This window comes from Mastigoproctus giganteus, chromosome 6, assembly GCF_048544385.1.
Source record: "Mastigoproctus giganteus isolate SK-2022 chromosome 6, ASM4854438v1, whole genome shotgun sequence".
Lineage (NCBI taxonomy): Eukaryota > Metazoa > Arthropoda > Arachnida > Uropygi > Thelyphonidae > Mastigoproctus > Mastigoproctus giganteus.
The window spans coordinates 202,679,607-202,707,367 of NC_143580.1; the positions used below are offsets into that span (position 1 = coordinate 202,679,607).

General features: G+C 38.4%; 1 protein-coding gene across 1 annotated transcript in view; it reads right to left on the reverse strand.

Annotated features, from left to right (window-relative positions):
• The window catches only part of LOC150084884 (glycogen phosphorylase-like), a 227,805-nt gene that overhangs the window by 54,100 nt on the left and 145,944 nt on the right, over window positions 1–27,761 (reverse strand). Inside the window, exons 13-14 of the mRNA XM_090376683.1 lie at window positions 15,859–16,065; window positions 754–975 (exon numbers count right to left, since the gene is read on the reverse strand). Coding sequence (XP_090232809.1) covers window positions 754–975; window positions 15,859–16,065 — 429 coding nt within the window. The remainder of the gene's footprint in view (window positions 1–753; window positions 976–15,858; window positions 16,066–27,761) is intronic.

Genomic DNA, 27,761 nt, shown 5'->3' on the forward strand with positions numbered 1-27,761 from the left:
CAGTCCACATTCTGAATAGTGTATACAGATATGGAAGCCACATTTCAGAAAAGATATCAACTTGCTTGAAAGGGTACAAAAATAGGGCAACAAGATTCTGTAAGTTACAAATTTCAGAAATTGTAACTTACAGAATCTTGTAACAGAAGGTGTTTAAGGCCTTTTTAAAAGAGTTGGCAAGCTTAACAATGGAGGTATATTTTCTTCTTTCCATGATGATGTAAACAAGCAGAGCCAAAACAGGCAGGTGTAATAGATGAATGAGCACAGAACGAAGATTGATGAGGGATGCAACAGTATTTTCAAAAATTAAATAATTTTAAAAAATGACATAAATAATAAAATTACAAAAAGTATCATTATTATAATTGATTTGGTTATTCAAGACTTTGTTCAAGTCTTGCCTGTGACTTTGTTCAAGACTGCCTATGACTTTGTTCTGCCAATTTAATAATAATATAAATACTAGGTATGCTATAAAGAGCATTTTTTTTGCTGGAAATATACCTTAAAATTCATAAAAATGTAAGATATTTTATCTCTTAAGATTGTTTTTTTGAGATTTAAGTGCTGCAGAATTTCATTGGTGCATTAAACAACTTTTATTTTAACTTGGATTATACTTCCTTTTTTGCAACTTTAAAATATCACAGATTTAAACATAGAGATTTAAGAATTCATTTAAATCTCCAAATAGCTGTGATAAATGAAAATTATTATTATCAATTGTAATGCAAATAAAATGTCACTTACCATAAATTTCATATTGCCAGTTCCCGATGCTTCTGTACCTGCTGTAGAAATCTGCTCACTAAGATCAGCAGCAGGCATAATTTTTTCTGCTAAAGTAACTCTATAATTTTCTAAAAATATTACTTTTAATTTGTCCCCTACTTGACGATCAGTATTCACCACTCTGCCAACAGCGCATATTAGCCTAATAATCTGCTTAGCCATGTGATAACCTGGTGCTGCCTGAAAGAAATAAAAATGATACACACATGGATTAAGGCTGGTATATCAATTAACTATATATTAATATAATTTTTCAAATTTTTAAGAGCCAAGATAATAATTTGTATAGGTAGGTTCAATGTAAGAATTTTCAATTTGCAGGACAACAAGGAAAAAGAAAAGAGCTGGCAGCTCAATCTATGCAGAAAATACTCTATTGACATGATATTAAGTGACTGACATTCTTTTACTCTTATGATTCCATTGCAATTTCAACAATGGTATCTCATAAGCAACATAAATTCTTTTAACTTGATTAATATAACCTTTCCTAAGATAACCTAAGGCATAAGTCAAGTTATATAATATAGCTTAACATAATCTATCGAGGCTTGTAACTGACTAAAAAATATGTTAAATCTATCATTCTATATGCAGCATAATATTATGCTCATTTTTATGACTACAGTAATGTTGATTAAAATGGTGCAAGTGGCTACCATTGACTCACTGTGGCTGACTGACTATGAAACTAGCTGGCTGTAAATAGCAAGTGTCACAGATTCGTTTCAACATATACCTATTAATTCTTTATTCTAAAATGAAGTTTTATATAAAACATTTATTTTTGATTGCAGAAATATCATCATTTATTTTTTTACTGGAGATATTAAAATGAAATACTAATTACTAAAGTAATTAATTAATTTAGTAATTAATTGATAAAACAATGATTAAATTAAGTAAATCACTAAAACAGAAAATTTTGCTTTAAACTGAAAAATTATCAACAATTAAGACCAGTAAACAGTATCAGAAATACAGTACAAATTTCCACTAATTTTTTTTCATGAAATGTGGAGGTGCAGTTAGTGTAACAGCTTGATGAGCATTAGTGAGTGAACAGCAAGTGTCTATCAGAAACATGGAGAGATCTTAATAATAGAGGTGTTATAACCTTTGTAAACACAAGATATGAATGGCATAACTATTTATGATCCTGTTAAGGTTGCTGACAAACTGAATAAATATTTTACATCTACATTCACACATGAAATGTTTACAAATGGACATATCAGAAGTATAACAATGTATAAACTGAGAGCTGAATGATTTTGTGATAGCTTGGATGAAAGTGAAAGAGAAACTGTTGAGGCAAAAAGTAAATAAGGCATCTTGGGCTGATGAAATATATCTGATTGTATTAAAAGGCAGCAAAAGAGGTAAGTAAACTTTTAGCCAAATTATGAGAGCACTCTTGGATCCATGGGAGGTTCCTATGGACTGAAGATGTGCAAGTGTCTCCCCTATTCATAAAGGGGAATTAAGGGGAGAAGTGAATAATTACAGACTTGTAAGCTTAAATTCTGTTCCAGAAAAAATAAGGGAGTCAGTGATCAAAAAAGTAATGCAGAACAAACTTGCCAGGAATGCAGTTATATGGAAATCACCACAAGGATTAGTTTAGGGATGATCTTGTCTGACCAATCTGATTGGCTGCTACAATGAAGAAACAAAGGAACTGGTACAAAAAATAATTATGAAAGTGTAGACTTAGATTTCAGAAAAGCTTTTGACAATCTTCCACACAAACTGTTAGACTGCTATACAGTGTGGCATTACAGGCAAGTTATTGCTATGGATAAAGGGATAGTTGAATGATAGAAGGCACAGTGGTTAGTGGTTAATATTGGTGAAGACATATCATGTCCAAGTTTGCAGAGGATAAGAAGGCTGGAAGGTGGTTAATGATCTTAATCATGGTATGATACTTCGATACGATATAGAAAGAATAGGCAGATGAGAAGTGGCTTGATTTGATTGATTTGGTAGTTTTTGGCGCATCGGCTTCTGTGGCCATATTGCACCTCCCAAGGTTTTTGCAGTACTTTGATCCAAGCCCGAAGCGGGAATCGAACCCGCGACCTTTGGGTTGCCGGGCAGGTACTTTACCCACTCGGGATGAGAAGTGGCAATTAAGGTTTAATTTTGAAAAAATGCAAGGTACTGCATATGGGCATGAGTAATCCCAGATTAACATACCAATTATGTGGTGATAATTGGAAGTATTTGTACAGTGACAGGAAGTTTTCTGAGCAGTGTAGACATGTGCTAGGATAGCTCATGGGATTCTGTTCTGTCCTGTCCTGTTGTTTGTTATTTGGTTTTTAGGAGCATTAGCAACTAAGGCCATATTGCTCCGGGATATGCGGTGGTCATTCCCTGACCTTTCCGCATCCTCCGTATTTGGTGGCGACGGGCTCGAACCCTGGTATAATCAAGAAGTGTGTGCTACGCACTGCTGCTCCTTCCCACCTGGCTACGGAGGCGCCCTGTCCTGTTGTATAACGCAATGTTTAGACAGCATCTTGACTACTGTGTACAGGTCTGGAAGCCTCATTTTAGAAAGGATGTGGATCTCTTGGAACAGGTTCAGAGAAGAGCAATAGGATAAGATTAGATTACACAAAAGAGTACTCTTATCATAAAACACTTCAATTTTACAAATTTCATTGTTTGAGATGTTTAAGGCCTTAAATGGATTGAGTAAATTACTTGTAGATAGTATCCTAAGAAGACAAATTTAAATTGAAAAAGGATGGTTGTAGGAGAGAGGTACAAAAATTTACTTTCGTTCAGAGAGTAATTAATTGTAGGAATAAGCTACCATCTGATGTCATAGAGGTGAGTAGTTTGAATTAATTTACAAAAGAATTACACAAATTATTAAAGGGTTGGAGAGATGAGGTGGGTAGTGTTTTTATTTTTATTTATTAATATTTTTGGCTGATGCTATATCAGCTTGCTTCCTTGTTGCATTAATTGCCACTACTAATATTAATTTCAGTTACGATTAACTGTGACAAACCATGCCTCCAGTTATGTGCACAGTAAGCACAGTTATAGTGATCATGCTTGCAAATTGAATTTGGATTCTAATAAATGGCGATTCTAATAAGCAAAAATTGACAAATATTATGCAGAGGCTATAAAAATAAAGATATAAAGCACAAATTTACACTTTATTACCAAAGGTTTATTACTAATTAAATAATATGTGAAAATCAGAAGAATATTATCCCCAGGTTAAACATAACACTTTGTAATATGATTATAATTTAGAATAGTCACTTATTTTAGATTGTTTTCAATGATTACTACAAAGTCTATTTATAGATTTTTCAATATTGTATAAGAGTCTATATTCACGATCACTTGCACCAGTTTCTTCCAACAAACTCCTCAGGATAGCTATAGCTTCATGAGTTTACCATTTTGTAACTGGAATTCAATCGGGTTCATCTTCATTTTCCTCCTGTTTTGTTTGTTTTGCTATTTGGTTTTTAGGAGCATTAGCAACTAAGGCCATATCACTCCAGGAATATGCGGTGGCTATTCCCTGACCTTTCTGCATCCTCTGTATTTGGTGGTGATAGGCTCGAACACAGGTCTAATGAAGAAGTGTGTGCTACGCATTGCTGCTCCTTCCCACCTGGCTACGGAGGCGCCATTTTACTCCTATTCCTTGGAGAAATTATCAGTAATAGACTAGGCAATTTCTTCATCTATTGTTGTTGTTAGGAGCATTAGCAACTAAGGCCATATTGCTCCGGATATATGCGGTGGTCATTCCCTGACCTTTCCGATCTTCGTATTTGGTGGTCACGGGCTCGAACCCCGGTCTAATCAAGAAGCGTGTGTAACGCACTGCTGCTCTTGCCCACCTCGCTACGGAGATGCCTCTTCATCTGTTAAAACTGTAGTAATTTGTAGATCACCATCTATATCCACCCAATCATTAAACTCCTGTTCACCATGTCTTCAGGCTTTTCAACATGATCAGCATCATGACTTAGTTGACCATCATGAATAATTAATCCACATTTTTTGAAACAGTTGCTAACACAGGTTTCAGAAACTTCATTCCAGGCACTCGTCATATGAAATGCATTTGGAAAAATTATCTGCTTTACGATATCTGATGATGTTCCCAAACCTTCATCTATAGACTGGATGATTCTTTGCCTCATATCTGATCGATAAAAGGTCTTAAAGGTTTTTACTATTCCCTGGTCAAGAAGTTGAATCAGTGATGTGATATTCAAAGGTAGAAAAACTAATTCAATGTTTTTGAAAGTCAACTTTGGATGAGTTGGGCAGAAAATTGCATTGTTTTTGGACAACTGTCCAAAACCAATGCAATTTTTTGGTTTTCTTATCCAATTTCAAATCACATTTCTTCGGGCATTTGAGGTGAGCGGACGTGCTTCATCAGGACTCCTCAGTTAAGTGGATTGGATTACTGTTGATTAGTGCTTTTAAATATTTGATTTATTTAGATATTGTTGGATTATTTTGTTATAGGTTTTCCTGTAACAGTTTGATTTTTATAATATTATAGATATAATTTTTAAAAGTTAATTTTCATTAATATTTAGCTAATTTTATAATGGTAGTTACGAGATCTGCCTTAAACACGTCACAGGGTATCGTGACTCACACGGAAATAGCCGTACGGGTGAGTCATGATTTAATCCATTGTGGAACCTGTGTAATGATTTCCAAGGCCGATCTGATGACTAATAGCTCACCTGGGGATTGTTATCTTTGTGATCGATGTAAGGAGTGCACCGATCTTAAATTACAATTTGGTACACTGATGGAACAATTTGAGTCACTGAAAAAACGGGTGCTTGCCCTTGAGAATAATGCATCTGGGAGCTTGTCAGGGACTCAAGACTCCAGCAATCTACCAAATGATGCACACCCGATTCGGGCCTCAAAACAGAAACACCAAGTGCAAACTACTCTGGTTAAAAAGGACATTGTTTTATTAAGAGACTCCATTGTCAGGGAAATGGGGAATATTTTTTGTAATAAGGATAGGTGGAGTAGAAAGAGGGTATGTATGCCGGGATCAACTATTAATGATATCACCAACAGATTGTCAGATTTTAAGGGGGGTAAAGAGAATATTATTATTCATGTGGGGCCTACTGATATTAAACGTACACAATCTGACAATTTGTTAGAAAAATACAGGACCGTGCTGAGGAAATGCCGCGAGCTAGGCCACAATGTTTGTGTGTCTGCAATTCTGCCCAGACACGATAGGAGGGATTATATGTTAAAAGCCTTGTGGATTAACTCAAGACTTGAAGGACTCTGCAAGGCTTAGGGGGAAATTTCTATCAGCATGGCCCACACTTGTGGGTAGAAGGAATTCGTTTTGTAGAGACAGGATACACTTAAACAAAGGTGGTGCAAACGTTTTTGCCAGTATTATTGAGGATACCTTAAAGGTTTCCCTAGCAGGGAAATTGCTAGTTAGGGGGGATGTGGGTAATACTGACACGCGTTTATCTGATAATATTGGTCAAAGTAACTCTTGCACATACCTCAAGAGTTCTTAACTGTTACCCCAACTGGACATATTATCTAGATGTTCTGGGGACATAAACATTTCAAGTGAGTGGGTAGCTAATGCCAGGGAAGTGAGCCTGAAAAACTTCAAGGGTTGTGTTAGGGTAGTTAAATATACAAGAACAGTAAGTCTTAATTGTTTATATAGTAATGTTAGAAGTGTTGTCAGTAAAATGGACGAATTCGAACTGCTGATTAAAACAAGTAACACGGACATAATAGGACTTACGGAGACATAGTGCCACCCGGAAATAGGGGATGATGAGTTTCAGTACGGCTTGTATAATGTATTTAGGAAGGATAGGGTAGATAGAAGGGGTGGTGGGGTAATGCTTCTTATCAGAAGCAGCCTGAGTGCAATGATAGCTTTCCCGAATTCAGACGTTTCACATGCTAGTATAGAATCTGTTTGGGGTCAGATAGTTTGAAACAAAGGTATAATGCGAGTAGGAGTAATCTACACTACATGCAAATGGCATGGGCAAGTAAGCGTCAGTGCCTTATTATGGGTGATTTCAATTTGTCTCTAATTGATTGGAGTAAATGGGAAGGAAACTCGACATGGGAAACAAAATTTTTAAATCAAATAGATGACTGTTATTTGTATCAACATGTCAGGGAAAGTACTAGAGAAAAGAATATCCTGGACCTCATCATCACCCGTGATCAGATGACATAACAGGGCTGACAGTAGAGGAACCAGTAGCAGGAAGTGATCACAGAGTTCTACAGTGGATGATGATGATGTGAGAGGTAGCAGTAGTAAAAGGCAAAGGAATGGAAATTACGATGCCTTAAGGTACTACATGGCCTCTATTAACTGGGTAGATATCGCGCTGAGAATGAATACAATTGAACTGTGGTACGCTTTTAAAACATTAATCACAGAAAAGGTTCGACAGGCAAAGGCAGTTTATGAGAAATCACTAGCAAACAGAGCAAAGGGGGGGATAAGGAATTCTTCACATATATAAATGCCAAGAAGAGAAGGACAAACCAGATCGGACCTTTACATAAGGGAAAGGGGATAGTATTAAATACAACAGCTGCAGTTGCAGATGAACTCAACAGTTATTTTGCATCGATATTTACAAATGAAAAACCTTTTGTGGCAATGGGAAATTGTAGGAGCGAAGTTGAAAAATATTTAATTAAAGATACTGAAATTTCGCAAGATTATTTAATGAAAAAACTTTCAAGCCTACAGGCCAGTAAGGCTGCTGGAGTTGATGGAATATACCCTATAATCTTAAGGGAGGCGGCAAGTGAGTGCATTGAACCATTGAGGCTAATTATGTGAGCTTCACTAGACTCTTGGGAGATTCCTTGGATTGGAAAAGTGCCAATGTATCTCCCATACATAAGGGTGGCTCTAAGAGTGAAGTCGGAAATTATCGACCTGTCAGTCTGGCTTCATTGATAGGGAAATTCGTGGAGGCAATGATCAAGGGTGGAATTCGGGTTCATTTGGATCGAATTGAAATTCTCAAGGATACGCAGCATGGTTTTGTAAAGGGAAAATCATGTTTAACAAATCTGGTTTGCTATTTTGAAAGGGTCACTCACGAGCTGGATTTAGAGAATAATTTCGACATTGTTTATTTAAATTTCAGCAAAGCTTTTGACTCAGTCCCACATGAGCAGTTGCTTTATACGCTGGAACGGGTTGGAATCACTGGGAAAATCCTTAGATGTATAGCAAGATGGCTTCAGGGCAGGAGGCAGAGGGTTGTGATAAATGGCTATTCCTCAGATTGGGTTGATGTAAGAAGTTCCCCAAGGATCGGTATTAGGACCACTCTTGTTTTTAATTTTCATAAACGACATCGATGAAGGGATAGAGGGCATGATGTCTAAATTTGCAGATGATGTTAAGGTAGAGTAGTTAATGATCACTGTCAAGCTGAGCTTCTTCAGAGAAACCTAGATAGACTTCAAGAATGGTCAGTAAATGCTTTAATCCAACAAAATGTAAGGTATTACACCTGGGAAACAGTAATCCCAAAATAACTTATTCACTTGGTGGAGTTCAACTAAACCCAGTACTGGAGGAAAGGGACTTGGGTGTTATGATATGGTCAGACATGAAATTCTCTGAGCATTGTAAACAGGTTGCAAGGAAAGCCCATGGTGTCCTATCGATGATCTATCAAACTTTTGCAAGTAGAGATAGGGATGTGATAATCCCATTATATAAGGATTTTGTTAGACCACACTTGGAATACTCTGTTCAAGTATGGAGACCGCACCTAAAGAAAGACATTGAGCTTCTTGAAAGGGTGCAAAGACGGGCAACTCGCCTGGTGAGATCGGCAAAAGGGCATCCTTGTGAAGAAAGACTTCGAATATGTGGGTTGCAGAGTTTGGAAACTAGACACCTTAGAGGAGATTTGATTGAGATGTTTAAGGCTCTGAAAGTCATCAGTAAAATGAATGAGGATGAAATTTTCAAGATTATAAATGATGCTAGAACTAGAAGACATAAATTCAAGTTACGGGGGGGGGAAATGTTTAGATTGGACTGCATCAAGTTTTATTTTAGCCAGCAAGTTGCAAATTACGGGAATAGGTTGCCTACATGTGTGGTAGAGGCTGACAGTTTGGGGAAATTCAAAGGTCATCTGGATAGTACCTTCGGGTGAGGGAAGCACATAGGATGATAGGTTTAATTTCCTTTTCTTTTATTAATTATTATTATTTTTTTATCATTGTTTTATTCAGAGTTTTTTTTTTTTTTTTGGCTGGTGCAGCATAAGCCATAGGCTTTCTTGCACCATGCGGCCATTACTAACACTAATACTAATCCCATTTACGAAGATAATCTTCAAATAAAGAAGCTATTATCCAAGCATTGGAATTATTAGCATATCCAACAGGCAGCTGTTTTTACTACTTAAAAACATATAGGCTACTCTTGCTAATAACTAACAGCTTCATCTCGATTGTTTTGTCATGTTGCATGTTAAAGAACTGTAATCCTGTCCTTTATCTTCTTTCCTGCAGATGCAGAGGAATTTTTAAAAATCATGCAGTGGTCTGGGGTAGTCCTGTAGTCCAACCTTGTTTCATCTGTATTAAAAATGTCCTGAGGATTATAAGTGCTTAACACAGTTTTCCAAGAGGGTTTTCAACCAGGTATCAGCTGCAGAACCATCGGAATCCTGTTTTTCTCCGTGAAGTTTTCTGTAAACAATATTATGCCTCTTCTTCCATCTTGTCAGCGATTTGCTCATCGTCTTAAACTCTTCGTGTAGTTTTTCAGCAAAATCATTAGCTTTTTTGAAGAAGAATGCTATGATTGATTGGTGCATAAAATGACCTGGCCTGTTTGAACCAAACGAATGGAGCTTCATCTATTGTTTGTTGTTTCCCTTTACACTTCCTTTTTCTGGTTTCACTAATCATATTAGTGTTTAATGTGTGATGTGATTTTAATAATTTTGATAAAGATTACTGAGGTACTCCTAATTTTACTGCCACTTCCCTTTGGGACATATTGCCTAAGTTTAATTTAGCATATGTTTCTATAATTCTTAACTTATCTTTTACACTCAAATTCACTCTCTTTCTGTTCACTGACAATTTTTTTGGGGAAAATATTTTAGTAAAATTTAAAACACGGTAAAAAAGATAAGAGTCAATTAATAACAAAACATAAGGCACACACAAATTGGAACTAACATGACACACACACAAGTGAGACGAAGTTTAGATATAGAAATGAAGAGAATCTTTCAGTGAAGGGGAAACACATTTCACCATAATAATGTGAAAACACAGAATTCCAGCTATTGGTATTATCGCAAACGCAATAAGATCGGTTTACTACCCATTTATTGCATTAATAGAAAAGCCCAATAAACCGGAAACTGCAAATTGTTTTTATTGTTTTATGGCTGTGACCTCTATAAATGTGGCCTCCAGACCTATAAGGAAAGAATGTGACCTTTATAAAATATCACAGAGGTACCAGATATCACATTTTCAGTTGTAAGAATAAATTTATTCTTATAACTGAAAATGTGATTCTAATAAACGAGGAAAGTGTAGTGCATTTTATTGATTTGAATCGGTTCTTTGAAATTTGATTCTACAAAGTAGCTGATTCTAATAATCAGTGATCACTAGTGCTTACTGTAATAATAAGTAAGCTTGTTGGTTTTATTTAATATACATATTTGATTATTCTGTATTGTTTAAGCTTCATAATTATTTTTTAATTTTTTTCAGATTATATAAAATGTTATTTACATGTTGTTTTCTAATCTTGCAACTTTTCTTTTGTTAACATTAATTATATTAACAACTAATTTATTTATTTTTTTCTGGGAAAAGCTTCTGAATTTCATTATAAGTACTGTTTTGTAACCATATTAGAATTATACTGTGAGAGGCATTATGTAGGATGAATACTCGAAATTTAAAAAAATTAAACTCTTGATTCTACTTACAATTTTAAATGGTTTATATTACAATTTCTTTACCACTGTTGATTAAAATTCATTTTTTTACACCATACAGTATTTTATATGGAATTTTAAAAATGACACCAGAAATTTTTATTTTTTCATTAATGAAAAATTAATGAAAGGGTTTATATAGGTTTCTGACAATGACGTGTCTCAAGAAGTTATCATGAATGACTTGTTAAGAAATTAAAATTGTCACTTTTCACCACCACGTGCAGTCAGAGAAAAAACTATTACCCAATTACTTCTTCTTCTTCTGCTTTGGTCCTTAGCTGGCAGCTGGGGGAGGCAGTTGGCCACGCAACCAGTATGCTGCTGTAGGTGCCGCAGGGTTTCGGACTTGCTCTGTGATGTTCTTCCATACCTTACGATCCATGGCTTCAGTCCTGGCCTGGTTAAGGTCGAGACGTCGGCTCTTCAAGTCATCTTCCACTTGCTTGGCCCACGTTTTCCTAGGCGCGGTCCGTTGGATGCTCCATTGGGTGGGTCGTTGTCTCCAAAGGAGTGTGAATGGTATTCTGTTCGTGCCCATTCTACATACGTGGCCAAACCATCTGAGTCTTCGCTTCTGGATTTGGTCGGCAATGGTTGGTTGCCGTTGGCATCTGGCGCAGATGGTATCATTAGTGATGCGGTCGCGAAGAGAGATGCCCAAGATCTGCCGCAGGCATCGCATTTGGAATACCTCAAGTTTGTTAAAATCTAACTTGAGACAAATCCATGTTTCCGATCCGTAAAGAAGAATGGGCAGGATCAAAGTCCGGAAGAGTCGGATTTTAGTCTTTGTGGAAATGTTGGTCCTCTTCCACAGACACCATTTGAGCGAGGCGAACGCAGTGGCCGCCTGTCCAATTCTGCTGTGGATTTCCATGGTGGATGCAACTTTATTCTCCTGGACCAGCGACCTAAGATATTTAAAGTCCTGCACTTGCTCGATCTGGACGCCTTCGAGATAGATGGTGGCTTGCGACCCATCTGTTGTCAGGGCCTTTGTCTTACCAGCATTGATATTCAAACCGTATGGCCGGGCAATGCGGGCAATGTCGTAGAGGATGTCCGTGGCTTCAGCGTCGTTACCGGCAAGGATAGCACTATCATCAGCAAACATCAGGTCAGTCACATAGTGATCCTTGTCATATTGTATGCCCTGTCTGTTTCTGAATGCTTGCCTCATAATGGCGTCGACCACGATGTTGAAAAGCAACGGGGAGGCTACATCCCCTTGGCGGACTCCAGTTTGGATGGTAAATTCCTCAGATAAATCGTTCTGGATGCGCACCTGGCTGGTTAAACCGTTGTATGCAGTTTGGAGGAGTGTGATGACTTTTCGAGGTACATGTTCAACCTCTAGTAGTTTCCATAAGGCAGGCCAGTGGACACAGTCGAAAGCAGACTTAAGTCAATGAAAACAATGACGGTTCGCTGTCCACACCGGATCCTCTCCTCCATCAGCTGACGAATGGCAAAGATTTGATCACAGCATCCTCGCCCGGGTCTAAATCCTGCCTGTTCTTCTCGACTGGGTTGCTCGCGATGTTTTTGCAGTCTTGACTGGATGATCTTCATAAAGACCTTTCCGATGATGGAAAAGAGGCTGATGCCACGGTAGTTCTTGCAGTCCCGGTTATCACCTTTCTTGTGGATCGGTACGATAATGGCTTTCCTCCATGTTAACGGAATTTGTTCAGTGCACCAGATGGTTTTGAGGAGTGAGTGTAGTCGGCGAAGCAGTACATCTCCCCCGGCTTTGATCGCTTCTGTGGTGACTTGGTCCACTCCTGGTGCCCTGCCATTCTTCAGGGATTGTATGGCTGCTTTCACTTCTTCTACTGTAGGCTCAACATCGACCATGGAGACCTCAGGGGGGTCGATCGAGAGTGCTGTTGCTGGCGGTCCCTGAGGTGGGTCGTGATTATACAAAGCTTTGAAGAATTCACTCCACCGTTGCAGGTGTTCAGATGGTGATCGCACGAAGGTCCCATCAGCATTCTTGATGTTGTCACTAGTCAATTTGGTCTTTCCACTCAGACATCTGAGGGTGCGGTAGAGAGTGCGGTACTCGTTTTTGGATGCCGCCACTTCAAGATCGTCTGCCACTTGGTTCCAGTATGCTTCTCTTTCTGCTGTCATTCTTTGTCGGACTTCTCGGTTTAGCTGCTGGTACCGTTCAAAGTCGACCAACTTTGCCTGTTTCCGTTTGTCCACGAGGTCGAGGCACTCGTCTGATATCCATGGTTGTGTTTGACGTCGGGCAGGTGGACATAGGGGCTTGGCACATTCCAGGATGGCATCAGAGATCTGCTTTTCTTCTTCATTTATATCCTCGGGCACGGCCAGCATCTCGAAGCGGTTGGATAGGGCGATCTGATATGCCTGTTTGTTGGCAGCATTCATTAGCTGCCTCCAGTCCAGCTTGGCTGACCGAGATGATCTTTTTGCATGCCGTAATTTGAGCTGCACCTTAGCCCGGATGAGGTAGTGATCAGATCCGCAATCAGGTCCCCTCATGGCACGAACGTCCATGAGTGATGAGCGAAATCTGGCACTGATCAAAATGTAGTCCAGGATTGCTGAGTCCTTGCCAGATGGATTTCGTCATGTAAGTTGATGTTTTTGAGGGTGCTGGAAATGGCTGTTTCCAATGATCAGGTTGTTAGATGCGGCAAAGGACAACAAACGTAAGCCGTTGTCATTGATCTTCCCATGGCCAAACTTGCCCATTGTTGTTTCCCAACCAGATCTGTCCATGCCAATATGGGCATTAAAGTCCCCTGCGAGGATGATCACTTCTGTCTGCGGAATTGAATCCAGTGTATGTTGGAGCTGGTTGTAGAAGTCATTCTTGGTCGGGTCCAGGCTAGTCTCAGTTGGCGCATAGGCGGAGATAATATGGGTCTTGATGGTGCCCTTGACAGTAAGGACTGCCAGGCGGTCCGATATTGGTTGGAAAGCGATCACACTACTGGTGGCCTGAGCATCGACCATAAAGCCCACTCCTGCTTCTCGTTTCTCACCACCAGAGTAGAATAGCATAACCGCTTCGTTAGGTGCTGGTGGTTGGATGATCATCGTTCCAGACCCGGTGAGCCTTAATTCGGATAATGCCGCGATTGATATCTTGCACCTAAGTAGTTCTTGGGCAATGATTTCCTTTTGTCCAACGTGGTGCCCCGTTCGAACATTCCATTCGCCAATGTTAATTGTCCTTTTCGGCGTAGTAAGCTTATTGCTGTTGTGGCCAGTGATCCACTTCACACCAGCACCCTGGGTCCCCAGTGCTGGCGCATCGGCTACCCCGGATGTGGTAACATTGTTATAACAGCTTGTTCTGTGGCCAGTGGTCCACTTCACACCAGTACCCTGGATCCCCAGTGCTGGCGCATCGGCTACCCCGGATGCTGTAACATTGTTGTAAGAGCTTGTTCCGAATTTCATGCGGTTTCTTGCCTAGTTTCCCCGGTTTCCCGGTTCTGGTCATTTCGGCAGGATGACCACCCTCCTCCTTTCGCAGCCGGGCTTGGGACCGTCCATGGCGGAGTTGGACGGTCCCAAGCCCGGGACCGTCCAACCCAATTACTAAAGGCAGGACTTGTTAAGAAATTAAAATTGTCACTTTTCACCACCAAGTGCAGTCAGAGAAAAAACTATTACCCAATTACTAAAGGCAGGACTTTTTTAGTAAAATATAAATTTCTGAAATGCTGAGGAAGTCCCAGTAGTAAAGGGAGTCTAGGGGTCTTTCCCAAAAAACATTTTTAAAAAATCATGGTGTGAATAGTATTGGTAATAACTCACCAACAGTATTAATAATAATAAATAATTTTTATTTTAAATAAATATATTTTAAATTTAAATATATGATTTTTTTTATTTATTTATTTTTAACTTTTGGAATGCCTTATAATTTTCTAAAGATGTGTGGCATAGACCAGGAGATCTCTGTAGATTAACAATTACAAAATCCATATTAATAATAGTCTGCTGGAAGGTTTTAAAATAACATAAACATTAGCTAACAGCAACTTTGCTGTTAATAAGGTTCGCCATGAACAGCAGAGATTAGATTGTACCAGCAATGAAATTCTATCTTTATTTACCCTTTGCATAATCAATAAGAATGCTACCCTTACAAATTTTGTGGCAAACTGTAATTGCTAAAAGTAGACCACATAATAATAATTGAATCTTGATTTATAAAATATTATTAACCAAATGATAATAATTGATTATGCAATTCAACATGCCAATAAATGAACTTTAACCAAGTAAGTTGACTGCTCCAGTTGCTGTTATTCATTCTTCTATAGAATTAATCAGAGAAGGATGAATATAGCAGAAATAAAACCATAACACTAAAAATGAAAAAGAGATGTGGCTAAGAGAGCTTTGGTCATGATTTTTACCTATTCACTTTTTTCTCATTTTTTAAAAATCATTTTACTTTCCGATTATTGACTCCTATAAAAATAATAAATTCATGTTTATCAGTAAAATTCCTTTATTTTTTCAGAACTTAATTAACTTTAATTATTTGTAAAGGGGATGATACATGATATTCTACAGCAAATGATATCAGTAATTAAAAGAAAGACCCTATAAACCAAATGTGAATGTTATATACATTTGTTGGAATGGTTATAAGATAACAAAAATTAATGACAATATAACCACTACAGTGCTGGTACTTAACAATTAACTTAATTCAAAGACCACATCTTATAATTAAAAAAGTGAAATGTGGTCCTCATTGCAATAAAATCTGCATGATTTAAAGCAATTTAAAAAAAAAAATTCAAAGAAAACTCGTGGGTAATTAAGTGTTTTTTTTTTTTTTTTTTGTAACTACATACAAAACATCAAATTTTTTGCTGGAAATTTCACTCTTTACTTGAAACATGTGTAAAGCAAACAAAAGCCATGAAATTTATTATTTCAAAATTTGTATTTGTATTTGTAAAAAAAATTAAGTCTAAAATATAAATGCAAAAGAATTCAGGCGATATGTACTAACCTTTCCTCCAATCATGACAGTTCGAGGAACAAATGGTGCAGTTGGATTTGCTTTAATGCGATTATACATGACAATCATATGAAGACAATTTAGTAACTGCCTTTTATATTCATGAATTCTCTTCACTTGGATGTCAAACATTGAAGCAGGATTGATTTCAACATGGTATTTTTCTTCTAATAGTTTGGCTAATTTCATTTTGTTTTCCTATAAACAGAAAAAAAATTCACATTACTGAAGAGAATAAATTATTTCACCACTGTATAAGATTAGAAAAGTAACTGATAAACAACCAAATCTGTGAAAAAATATACCATAATTCCATTCAGGTATTTAAGACACATTATATATGGTTTCTTAGCTTTGAAGACAAAAAATTATTTTTTCCACTTTACATCTTCAAAATGTAAAAATACTATTTGTGTTTTTAATTCATGAAAATTTTCCATGATATTGAGTATTATTATTATTGTTTTTTTTTATAGTCTATGCAATCAATACACAAAAAAAAGTCTGACTTTATTGTGCACATTCTTCCAGTGAGAATAACTAGGGCTGCCACATGAAAGTTGATAATGACAACAGAACTAGTATTCAGGTCCAATTCAGCGGTCTACTCATTCTGCAGCAGCCAAATCCTCTGTTGGCCCCTTCACACATTCGTGGAACTGTTAGTAATCCTGAATATATCCCCCTATGTGCAAGGTCTAAAAAATATAATGAATGTAAAAAAAGAAAAAGAAAAAAAATCTAAAAATGCTATGAACAACTCTGAATTACAGCTGATCACCAGGTGGGAACAAACAAAAGCGGAGGTTGAAATGCACCATCACACCACACTAAGGAAGAGCAGGGCCTCTGTGACCAGACTTGGAGACCTGAAGCAAAAAACCATGACTGGCTTTAAGATCTAATCTCTGAAAAAGCTCTGGTCCCTTCCTATCTCTTCTATAAAGCAATATGAGTCATGTATTAGTACACATACTTGCCAAAAAAATAAAATACAAACCCTTATTCAATACTGAATCAAACTAACTTTGTTTTGAATAACAGCAAGTATGTGGCACGGCATGGATTCTATAAGATGTTTTAGTGCATTTTCGTGTAAGTTTAATCATTCTTCCAGCAAAATATAAAGCTTTGACAGAGTTGAAGAAAGAGGACTTCGTTGCTAAATACTTCTCTCAGCATATCCCCACACATTCTCAATAGAACTAAGATCAGGTGAATATAGGGACCAGGGAAGACAGTGGAATTGCAGCATCAGTGTTATGTTCTCAGAACCATTCATGCATGATTATGGGATGATGCACTGTGGCATCAAGGATGCAGTAGATCTGATACAAAATTCAGGTAGTCCCTGGTTGACATTCGACTTTCTGCCAGTATTAACAGACTCAGTCTGTGTCAACAAAGCATTCCCCATACCATGATACCACCTCCAGATCATGGGTTTTCTTAAAAAGGCAAGCAGGATCCATCGCTTAGTAAAGTTCTCACCACACTCACTGCCAACCACCATTGCAAAACAAAGTGTATTGTGATTCATTTGACCATATGACGTTATTCTATCGTTCCTATGTTCTCAGCACCACTGCAAGTAGATTTTCTGTTTTTCTCTGTCAAACAAGTGGCCTCCGAATAGGCAGGCCACTGCCAATACTCAATTTCTTCAATTTCCTGTGCACAGAATGGATTGAAATAGGACAGTTCTAGATTTGATTGAATTCAGATGTTATTTGCTGCACACTGGTCTAGTCTGGTCTATGTAAGATGTTTTAACAACCTGCCATTGGTGAAAATAGGCTTTCAAAAGACAGCACAAGTTACTATGGTAAAGAGATGCTCTAGCCCTGCAGAGAACACTGTCCTACCAAAGGGCATCAAAGTTAGGGTTAAATTTGAAAGTGTCTGCAATTCTGTCTAGACATGACAGGAGGGAGTATATGAGAGCCTTGTCAATCAATTCAGCCCTGGAGAGACTGTGCAAGGCTCATGGGGGAGAATTTTTTGCAGCATAGTCTGTACTTGTTAACAGGAGAGACTGCTTCTACAGAGATAGGATACACTTAATAGAAAGAGTGCAAGAATATTTGCTGATGCTATCCAGGCAGTGTTAGGTGGGTCGGAAAACTGCTAACTTGGGAAGATACACAGACTAATAGATTAATAATAGCTGCAGGTAGATGTGAAAGTGATTCTCACACTGCATGTATTGAAATGAGCAGCATTCTCATAAGCAAGGTGCTGGAGGTTTCAAGGTCTGATGGGAGTCATCATGAAACAAGTAAATACATAGGCTGGGTTAGGGCAACTAAGAGTAAGAACAGGTGCATATATACTTGCATAAACACCAATGCTAGGAGTAAAGTAAATAAATTTGATGAATTTGAAGTGCTTGTCAAGACATCAAATGGAGACACTGTTAGGATTTCAGAGACTTTTCACTCCCAGACATAAGTGATGCAGAATTTGAATAGAGGGAATACAATGTAGACAGAAAGGGCAGACAGGATAGGAGGATGGAGGGGTTATGCTCTAGTTAAGAAGCACATGAAATCTAAGGCAGTGCATCCAGTTGACATGGGTGGCCAGTGCAATGTTCAGTCAGTTTGGTGTGGCATAAGCACTGGGAAAGCAAAAATGAGGGGGGGAGTGAGTTATAGGCGTGATAACTCTGATGAGTACAACAAAGACCTGTACAGAAAAATAGAGTGGGCCAGTAAATCAGAATGTCTTATAATGGAGGATTTTAACTTTAAATATGTTGACTGGAATTTGTAGGTTGATCATTCATACACTGGGAAGACTTTTGTAGATTTACTGGATCTGGATGCCTGTTTTCGACAGCAGCAAGTTCGAGAGGCAACAAGAGGGAGTAATACTCTAGATCTGATTATCAGCAGTGATTATTCATGAATTAAGAATTTGCAGATAAAAGAACTGTTGAGGTGGCAGTGATCACAGTGTACTGATTTGGGATTTACTTAAAGATGCTTAAACGGAAAAGGAGAGGTTTTTTTGCTTTCATAAAGGTAACCGCAGTGGTCTCAAACAGTTTTTAAATTCTATACAGTGGGACCAACTGTTGATGTTGCCATCAGCAAATTCTAAATGGGAAGTGTACCAGAAATTAATCATAGAAGCTATTAGACTTTTCATAATAACTAAGAAATACTCTTCAAGGCCTAAATGGATGTCAGATGAACTGATGAAACTCGTGGCAGAGAAGAAACCTACAAGTGATGCATATAAATTATCGGATGACACAGAAGTTTATGGTAGATAAAAACTAGTCTGTAATCAAGTCACAAAGGAGGTCAGGCAAGCGAGGGCAGATTACGAGAAATCTTTGGAGAAGGATGCAAAGAAAAACAGCAAAGACTTCTTTACTTATGTAAACAATAGAAGGAAGGGGATGAATTAAAATGGTCCACTCAATATCAATGGTTTGACAGTTGATGAACCTGCTCAGGTTGCTGACAAATTGAATGAGCATTTTGCATCTACATGCATACATGAGGAATTCTTTAGGAAGGGGGATACCAGAAGTTTATCAAACTCTAAGAGGGAGCTAAATGATTTTGTAATAACTGAGGGGAAAGCAAAGAGAAATTGTTGAAACATAAGAAGGACACCTAGGGTGGATGGGATCTATCCAGTTATATTAAGGGAAACAGCAAAGGAAGTAAGCAAACCCTTAGAGTATCTTTGGAATATCCTTGAATGCAGGAGTCCTTGATGTTTATCCCCAATTCAAAAGGGAGGATCAGAGGGTGACACAATTAATTACAGACCTGTTAGTTTAAGTTCTATTCCAGGAAAAATAATGGAGTCACTGGTAAAAGAAATAATGCAGGATAATCTCGACAACACCGCAATTACACTTCAGATGCAGCATGGGTTTGTTAAGGGGAAATCTTTTTTACAAATCTGATTGGTTGCTACAATGTGGTCACAAAGGAACTGGATGCAAAAATAATGGAGTCACTGGTAAAAGAAATAATGCAGGATAATCTCGACAACACCGCAATTACACTTCAGATGCAGCATGGGATTGTTAAGGGGAAATCTTGTTTTACAAATCTGATTGGTTGCTACGATGTGGTCACAAAGGAACTGGATGCAAAAATAATTCTGATGTTACATACTTGAATTTCAGGAAAGCTTTTGATACTGTTGCACATAAAAGACTGCTGTACAAATTGGAGAAGTGTGGCATTAAGTAAAAGTTGCTGATTTGGATAAAGGGATGGTTGAGTGGGAGAAGACAGAGAATGGTAATCAGTGGACATTGCCCTTTGTGGACTAATGGTTTTAGTGGAGTCCCCCAGGCTTTGGTGTTGGGCCCCATTGTTGTTTTCAATATTTATCAATGATATTGATGAAAGGATATCAGGCTTAATGTCCATGTTTAAAGATGATACAAAGGTTAGTAGGGTGGTTAATGACAGTAATGATGGTACGCTACTGCAACAGAAGCTAGAAAAGTTGGGCAATTCAGTTGCCACCTCTCAGCCCAAACGTGGGCTGAGAGGTGGCAACTGAAGTTGGGAAGGTGGAAAGTTGTCAATACTTGTGCAAAGTTGTCAATACTTTGCATTGACAAATGCAAAGTATTGCGTATGGGTAGCAGTAACCCCAGAGTAACGTATCAACTGTGCAGTACTACACTCAGGTATTGGCGAAAGAAAAAGACTTAGAGGTAATTATGCAATCAGATATGAAGTTTTCTGAGCGTGAAGACGGGCTGCCAGAGCAGCTCATGGGGCCTTGTCAGTGATATACAGGAATTTTTCTAGCCGGGATAAGGAGGCGATTATTCCTTTGTATAAGGAATAATCAGTCAGGCCACAACTTGAGTACTACATACAGGCAGTGGTGAGCTGTGAATATTTTAACAATGGACTCGCACGTCTGCCGACTTTTTGATGTGAAACATCCTTTTGGAGGGGGGGGTACCTACCGAGTAAATCTGATCGGTCACGGAAGTGACATCACCCGTGGCATCTGCCAGAGGTGCTTCCCACACTAGTCTGTGTGGGACCCTCACTAGTAGTATATGATTAGATTAGAGCACGTGACGCATTTTTCATGACCAGTACGATATCTCGAGTTCTAACTGTTTGGAATTTTTGAATAGTATGACGTCACAACCATGTGATGTCATGTAGTGACGCGAAGGATGTTTCACATAAAACCATCTACCGCTCATGCTCGGCAGACGCGCATCTTTTTTATTCTTTTTTTTACAACTAGAGAAATATATTGGATACATTTTTTTCATGATAAAATTTTAATATTGCAAATAAAAAATAACAAAAATATTTCTCATATTACAAATAACGAATTATCACAAAACATTCTAGAATATAAAAACAAATATTACATAAAAAACGAACTGTTCTAGAAAAGGTACACAAAAATCACAGATTACATGAAAAAAATATTGCACAAATATTCAAGAAAATTTTCTTTTAAAAATTGCCATATGAAATTTACTTCTTTATTAATATTGACATAACGATCCGGATCAAATTGAAGTAATGGTTTTCCATTTAGATGTATGGTCATCATAATCTGCAATGTGTTTAATTTTCAACATTATTCATTCATTCACATGATATTACTCATTACGCTGAAACCTCGCTCAGTTTCAGCACTGCTAATCCCAATGGTTACAAAGATATTTCTGGCTATCTTAACTGTAAAGGGAATTTCACTCAATTTTAAAGATAACCTGTCTTCGACAAAATCAATAAAATCATTGATTTTTATTTCATATTTTATCAAAAAACAAATTTCTTATTCGGTTTTCACAGTCTCTGCCACCCAGACGAAAGTTCTTTTAAATTCCATGATTTCCGGTAGAATATGTTTAAAATTTCTTTCAATGGTATGATTATTTTCTTTATTTAATTTAAAATCACCCTGTTGCATTAATAAATTATCCTTTAAGGATAAAACAATGCATTTAATAACTTGTCACAAGGTAATTTTACTGTTCTTACTTTCGATTTTGATTCCTTCAAATTCTTTACACTTCAACATGCTCTCAATTTTAGCTTCATATTTTCTTTCAGAATTTTTCAAATTAGCAATAGCATTGATAGTTCGAATAATTAATATATCTGATTTTGCCATAGTGAATCTGTAAAGCTTCTGAAATGCAAGAGAGCTCCTGCAGGATGTCGATCATTACTGCTAAATGGTTAAGAAATTCCAGATTTAAAAGTCGCTCTAACAATCCCAAATAAAAATAAATTCCCTGTTTATACTTCAGGGTGACCATACCATCAGAGGAGTTCACAAGGTAGAGAGAGTGTGTTGTTTGGTTTTTAGGAGCATTAGCAACTAAGGCCATATTGCTCTGGGATATGCGGTGGTCATTCCCTGACCTTTCCGCATCCTCCATATTTGGTGGTGACGGGCTCAAACCCCGGTCTAATCAAGAAGCGTGTGCTATGCACTGCTGCTCCTTCCCACCTGGCTACGGAGTCGCCAAGGTAGAGAGAATACAAGAAACAGCACCATATTCAGCAGTCAGGGTGCTTGAACCCGATCACTCAAGGCACGTATACTTATGCACTCGCGCGCCTGACCACTGGGCTACGGCAGCATCTGATCCAAAATGTTTCCACAATGCAGGATAATTCCCTTAACCCGCAATTACCATTCGCAAGCTACAAGCTGCTCTTTGTAGCCTGAACACATGACTGATCTTTGTAGTTTCCACATCAAGTTCTTTAGCAATCATCCTTAATTCACGCTAGTTTTTTTGGAGATTGGTAATACAGTTTTTTTTTTTTTTAATTATTGCCTGTATGCCATTATATTTTAGAACATTTTGTACGCAGTGAAAGGCTCGACAAAGTTTCAAAATCTGTCAACATTTCATCTTCTTAAAGTTTATATAATATGTTAGTTTCCTCAATTCCCCCCCCCCACGTTTGTTTGTTTGTTTGTTATTTTGGTTTTTAGAAGCATTAGCAACTAAGGCCATATTGCTCCAGGGATATGCGGTGGTCATTCCCTGACCTTTCTGCATTCTCCGTATTTGGTGGTCATGGGCTCGAACCCCGGTCTAATCAAGAAGTGTGTGCTACACACTGCTGCTCCTGCCCACCTGGCTACGGAGGCACCCCCTATGTTGCTACTGTCACTAGTTCTTTGAATACTGTGCAAAATATCAGAATCACTCAGATATTCAGCTACTGTGACAATGTAAACATAGAGAGGAGAAATTTTCTTGAAGGCATAGATCACTCACTAAACATACGCCCGTTTGTAAAGGGGAACCACAACACAGGTTGACCAGAGCCTATTATCCATGTCGGGTATCTTCTTAATCCTCTGACTGGCTATCGAAAGCATATTGACTAGCATGACTTCTGAGAATGTGGCTGCATAAGTTTTACAGACACCACTAACATTGTGGAACGGTAATCCCTTTCACCCTTAATTCGTGCTTCCTAATTACAGGTGAGAACAATGCATACAAAGTTGTCTCTCCTAATCTGTTCGTTACGTGGAAATAATTTTTGTTCTACGGAAACTACGGTATTTTAAATGTAATTACCAAGGGATTTTAAAAAAATCTGGTATAAAGAAGTTGGTTAAACAGAGGTCCGACTGTAATTAAATCAAAACTGAAGCAATTTTAAAATACATAACCAATCGATTGCACCATTAAAATGCTGGGAATGGGGCCCCATTCGCCCTGCCATAGTTTTGGCTCTGGATACTCAATAATTGCGCATTTAGGATTTCATTTGTTAAATAAATGATCGTCTCAACAATGGACTCGCAAATTTTCAAAAAAAATAACAATGGGCTCTTGTGAGCCCACTATAGCTCAGCACTGCATACAGGTCTGGAGGCCTCATTTTAGGAAGGATGTAAAGCTGCTGGAATGAGTACAGGGAAGGGCAACAAGATTGGTGAGTGGAACCAAGGTTTGCTGTTACCAAGAAAGGCTTAAGTTCTGCAGATCGTAGCGTCTGAGACTAGGCACCTGCAAGGTGATCTGATTGAGGTATTTAAGGCTTTGAATGGATTGAACAAGCTCAATGCTGATCGGATTTTTCCTCTATACATGAGGGGCACATATTCAAAGTGAGGAAGGATAGTTGCAGCACAGATGCACAAAAGTTTGCCTTTAGCCAGTGAGTGGTTGATTGCTGGAACAAACTTCCATCTGTTGTTGTGGAAGTTGATAATTTAAGTAAATTCAAGGACTAACTAGACAAACTATTGGAGGGAATGAATAGGTGAAATGGGAAGCGTCATGGTTTTTTTTTTTTGGCTGATGATGTATAAACTTGCTTTCTTGCATAATTTGCCACTGCTAATGCTAACTTGTTTATTGAAAGAAGCTTACAGCAATTATGTCTTTCTAAAGAGAGCTGCAATAGTGAATGTTAACATTTTATTATTTAAGTTTTTATCAGTACAGCATAGCTAAGTAATAATATCACACTTTATAAAGGAGTCTTTTGTTAATGCTACCTCCCTGACACCCACTAAATAGAAAGATGAATTGGGGGAACAAATGCTCTTACTACAGAATCACTGCTATTAATAGCTATGGTGCCACACAGCAAATTACTTGCTCCCCTATCTTTATGAAGGGAGAACTTGGAACAACTACATCACCATGTCCAAATAGATATTTTGGTTAAAACAGCTGAAAATGAAACTTAGGGAAAACTGTTTTTACTGTGAGATCCCCTGGCATGTTGACAGTTAATGGGCTACTGTGTGATATGAGACAGAAGGCATCACAACAAAGGCTGACCCACACCTTGAATTAAGACAATAACAAAAGTTATTATTGTTGTTATTTTCTGAAAATAAAGAAATTTATCTTATTGCCTTTGTTAGTGAAAATAAAAAATAAATACAAGCATATTCTTTGCATATTCATTGCTGGCAGTTAAATGATATGCTCATCACTCCCACTCAGCAATCGTGTAGACAAAGCAACTTGAAATATGAAAATTAACCCACACACATGCCAAAATGAAATTTCTTAGGATAAAAGGACTTATTTAGGTCATTACATATTTATATTAAAAATTATAATAAAGTAAATGTTATTTCAGGCTATATAGTGGGTGTTAAAAGATTATTATTATTATTATCGTGAGCTATATGGTGCAAGGAAGCTTGAGGCTTTTAATGCACCAGCCAAAAAAAAAAAAAAAAAAAAAATTCCCGAGTTACCCAGAGAGGGAGGGAGGGAGGGAGGGAGGGAGAGAGAGAGAGAGAGAGAGAGAAGGAATTCACTAAGAAAGAAAAGAATGATGACATCCAGCTCAGGACCCTGGGTGCGCCAAGCCGATACTCACCAGATGTGAGCCCCTGGGGTTAAATATCATTGACATTAACATTACAGGTATATCATACATACTTATAATGCTAGTGTCCATATATTGTATATTGTGGTTGCACTGCATGTATGAATACATATTGAAATACTCAATGTTTGTTGTATAAAGTAATAATATCTGAGAGGAAAAATTTTCAAATCCCCATACTGAGATTCTAATATATTTTATTATATACTTTTTAACACTTATCTATAATAAATTTTTAAGATTTTATATGTAACGTATTTTTATTTTGTAAATAAATTATATTAATTTTTATATTCTGCTGTTTAGTTGGTTGAGTTGATTATAGTGGTATTGAAATTTGAATTTACTAACCCTTTTTATAAAACGTAAATCTTAATAGTGACAAATGGGCCTGGAGTACTGGGGTCCATAGTTTAACAGATATTTATTTAAAGTATACCCAGTAAAATAAAATAAAATAAAATATTTCCAGAAGCTTTCGGAACTCGTGTCCCTTTCTCAACTGACAGAATTTTTAAATACATTACAAGCAAACTGTGGCACGTTACTCATTCGTCATTGTTGTAGCACGGACGTGTGCTGCCTTGCGCCAGTGATCATCCATCAATAAAACGGTTGTCTCCAGGATTGGATGTATACGCATGCCTTTCTGGCGATTTAATGCCTTAGGGTTGTTCATTATGTTTAGTGACTCTAGCCATAGGCGGTGGCGAAAGTGTCGCGCGTGGTCCACTATCTCAAAGTCGCGCTTGGGGTCAAGATCGTGGTTCGTAGCCCAAAAATGTTCTGCAAGCGCGGACTGGTCAGTTTCGGCAAGCCGGATTGCTCTGTCGTGTTCCGTGAGGCGATCCTGGAGACGTCTCGATGTCTCACCTACGTAGCAACTGTTACAGGCCCTACAGGTGATACGGTACACTACATTGCTGCGTAAGACAGGTGTGACAGGGGTCTTCACACTGGAGACAAGTGAACGTAGGTTCCTACCTGGTAATTGTACACATTTTATGTTGTAACTTCTCAGGATCTTCGAGATACGTCCTGACACTCCTGGATAGTACGGAATGTAGGCGGATGATATGCCGACTTGCTTCGGAGGTCTTGGGTTGGAAGTAAGCTCTTGTGCCTGTAACAAGCATCTGTTTAGTACATGGGATGGATAACCGCATCTGGTTAAGTCCGCCTTCACACGGGAGATCTCGTTACGTCTAATTGTGTCGGTGCTGGAATGGCTCCAGGCCCTGGAGAACAGGGTGCGGGCAGTGCTATTGAGATGGCTTGGAGCGTGGCCGGACCCGTAGTTGGTGAATTGACCGCACCACATGGGTTTGCGGTATACTGAGGTCTCTAGATGTGGGCCTACGCGATGCACTAGCACGTCCAGAAACGGGAGCGAACCGTCCACCTCTGATTCTACGGTAAACTTGATGAAATTGGATAGAGAGTTGAGGTATTCTAGTAGTACCGTTTCAGAACCACGTGGTATTATGGTAAAAATATCGTCGACATATCTACACCACGTTGTAATAGGTGTAGGTGGGTTCTGGTGTATCTGCTTCTCCAGATCTTCCATGGCGATGTTAGCTACTACGGAACTGACAGGGGCACCCATAGCAGTGCCATGTACTTGTTTGTAGAGTGAGTCTTCAAAGGTGAAGATGCTGCTAGAGAGGCATAGGTTGAGGGCGGTACAGATGTCATCAGTGGATAGTGACGTCCTGGATTGGAGGCTTAAGTCGCTCTCAAGGAGCCTTCTGGCGCAGTGCACGGCCTGTTGGACGGGAATCGAGGTGAATAAAGAAACCACGTCAAATGATGCCATGACAGAGTTATCAGGGATTGAAATGTCCTTAATGGTGTTAATGAATTCACTGCTGTTTTTAACGGTGTGAGATGTATTACCTATAAGAGGCGAGAGGAGGCTCGCGATGTGTTTGGACAGTTCATACGTTGGGGCACTGCAGCAAGACACTATAGGTCTGAGAGGAATACCCGGTTTATGGATCTTTGGTAATCCGTAGAATTGTGGTAGTTGACAGCCAGTACCTCGCAGAAGATGGTGAGTCGCGGTCGGGATCTTCTTATCTTTAAGCCATGCGTGGACAAGTTTATTAACATTTGCTTCCAGACGTTTCAAGACTTTAACGGGAGGATCAGGTAGAGGTTCATATACGTTAGGATCGAGTAATAGGGCCAAGGCTTTCTCTCGGTAGGCTGATCGGTCCAGCACAACAGTCCGGCGCCCTTTATCCGCAGGAAGTACAACGATGGAGTTGTCTTTTCTTATAGATGACAGGGCGGCACGTTGGCGGTGGTTGAGGTTTGAGCACGTTTTTCGAGTGTTGCGGAGGACTGCGGCAGTCTTGAATCGGATCTCGTTGGCAGTTTCTTCGGGAAGGTTGGTAATACTGGCTTCTATGCCCATAGCGAGCTGTGTGATGGGAGGTTTCGATGGTATAACGGCGAATTCGCCGTTATACCATCGAAACCTCCCATCACACAGCTCGCTATGGGCATAGAAGCCAGTATTACCAACCTTCCCGAAGA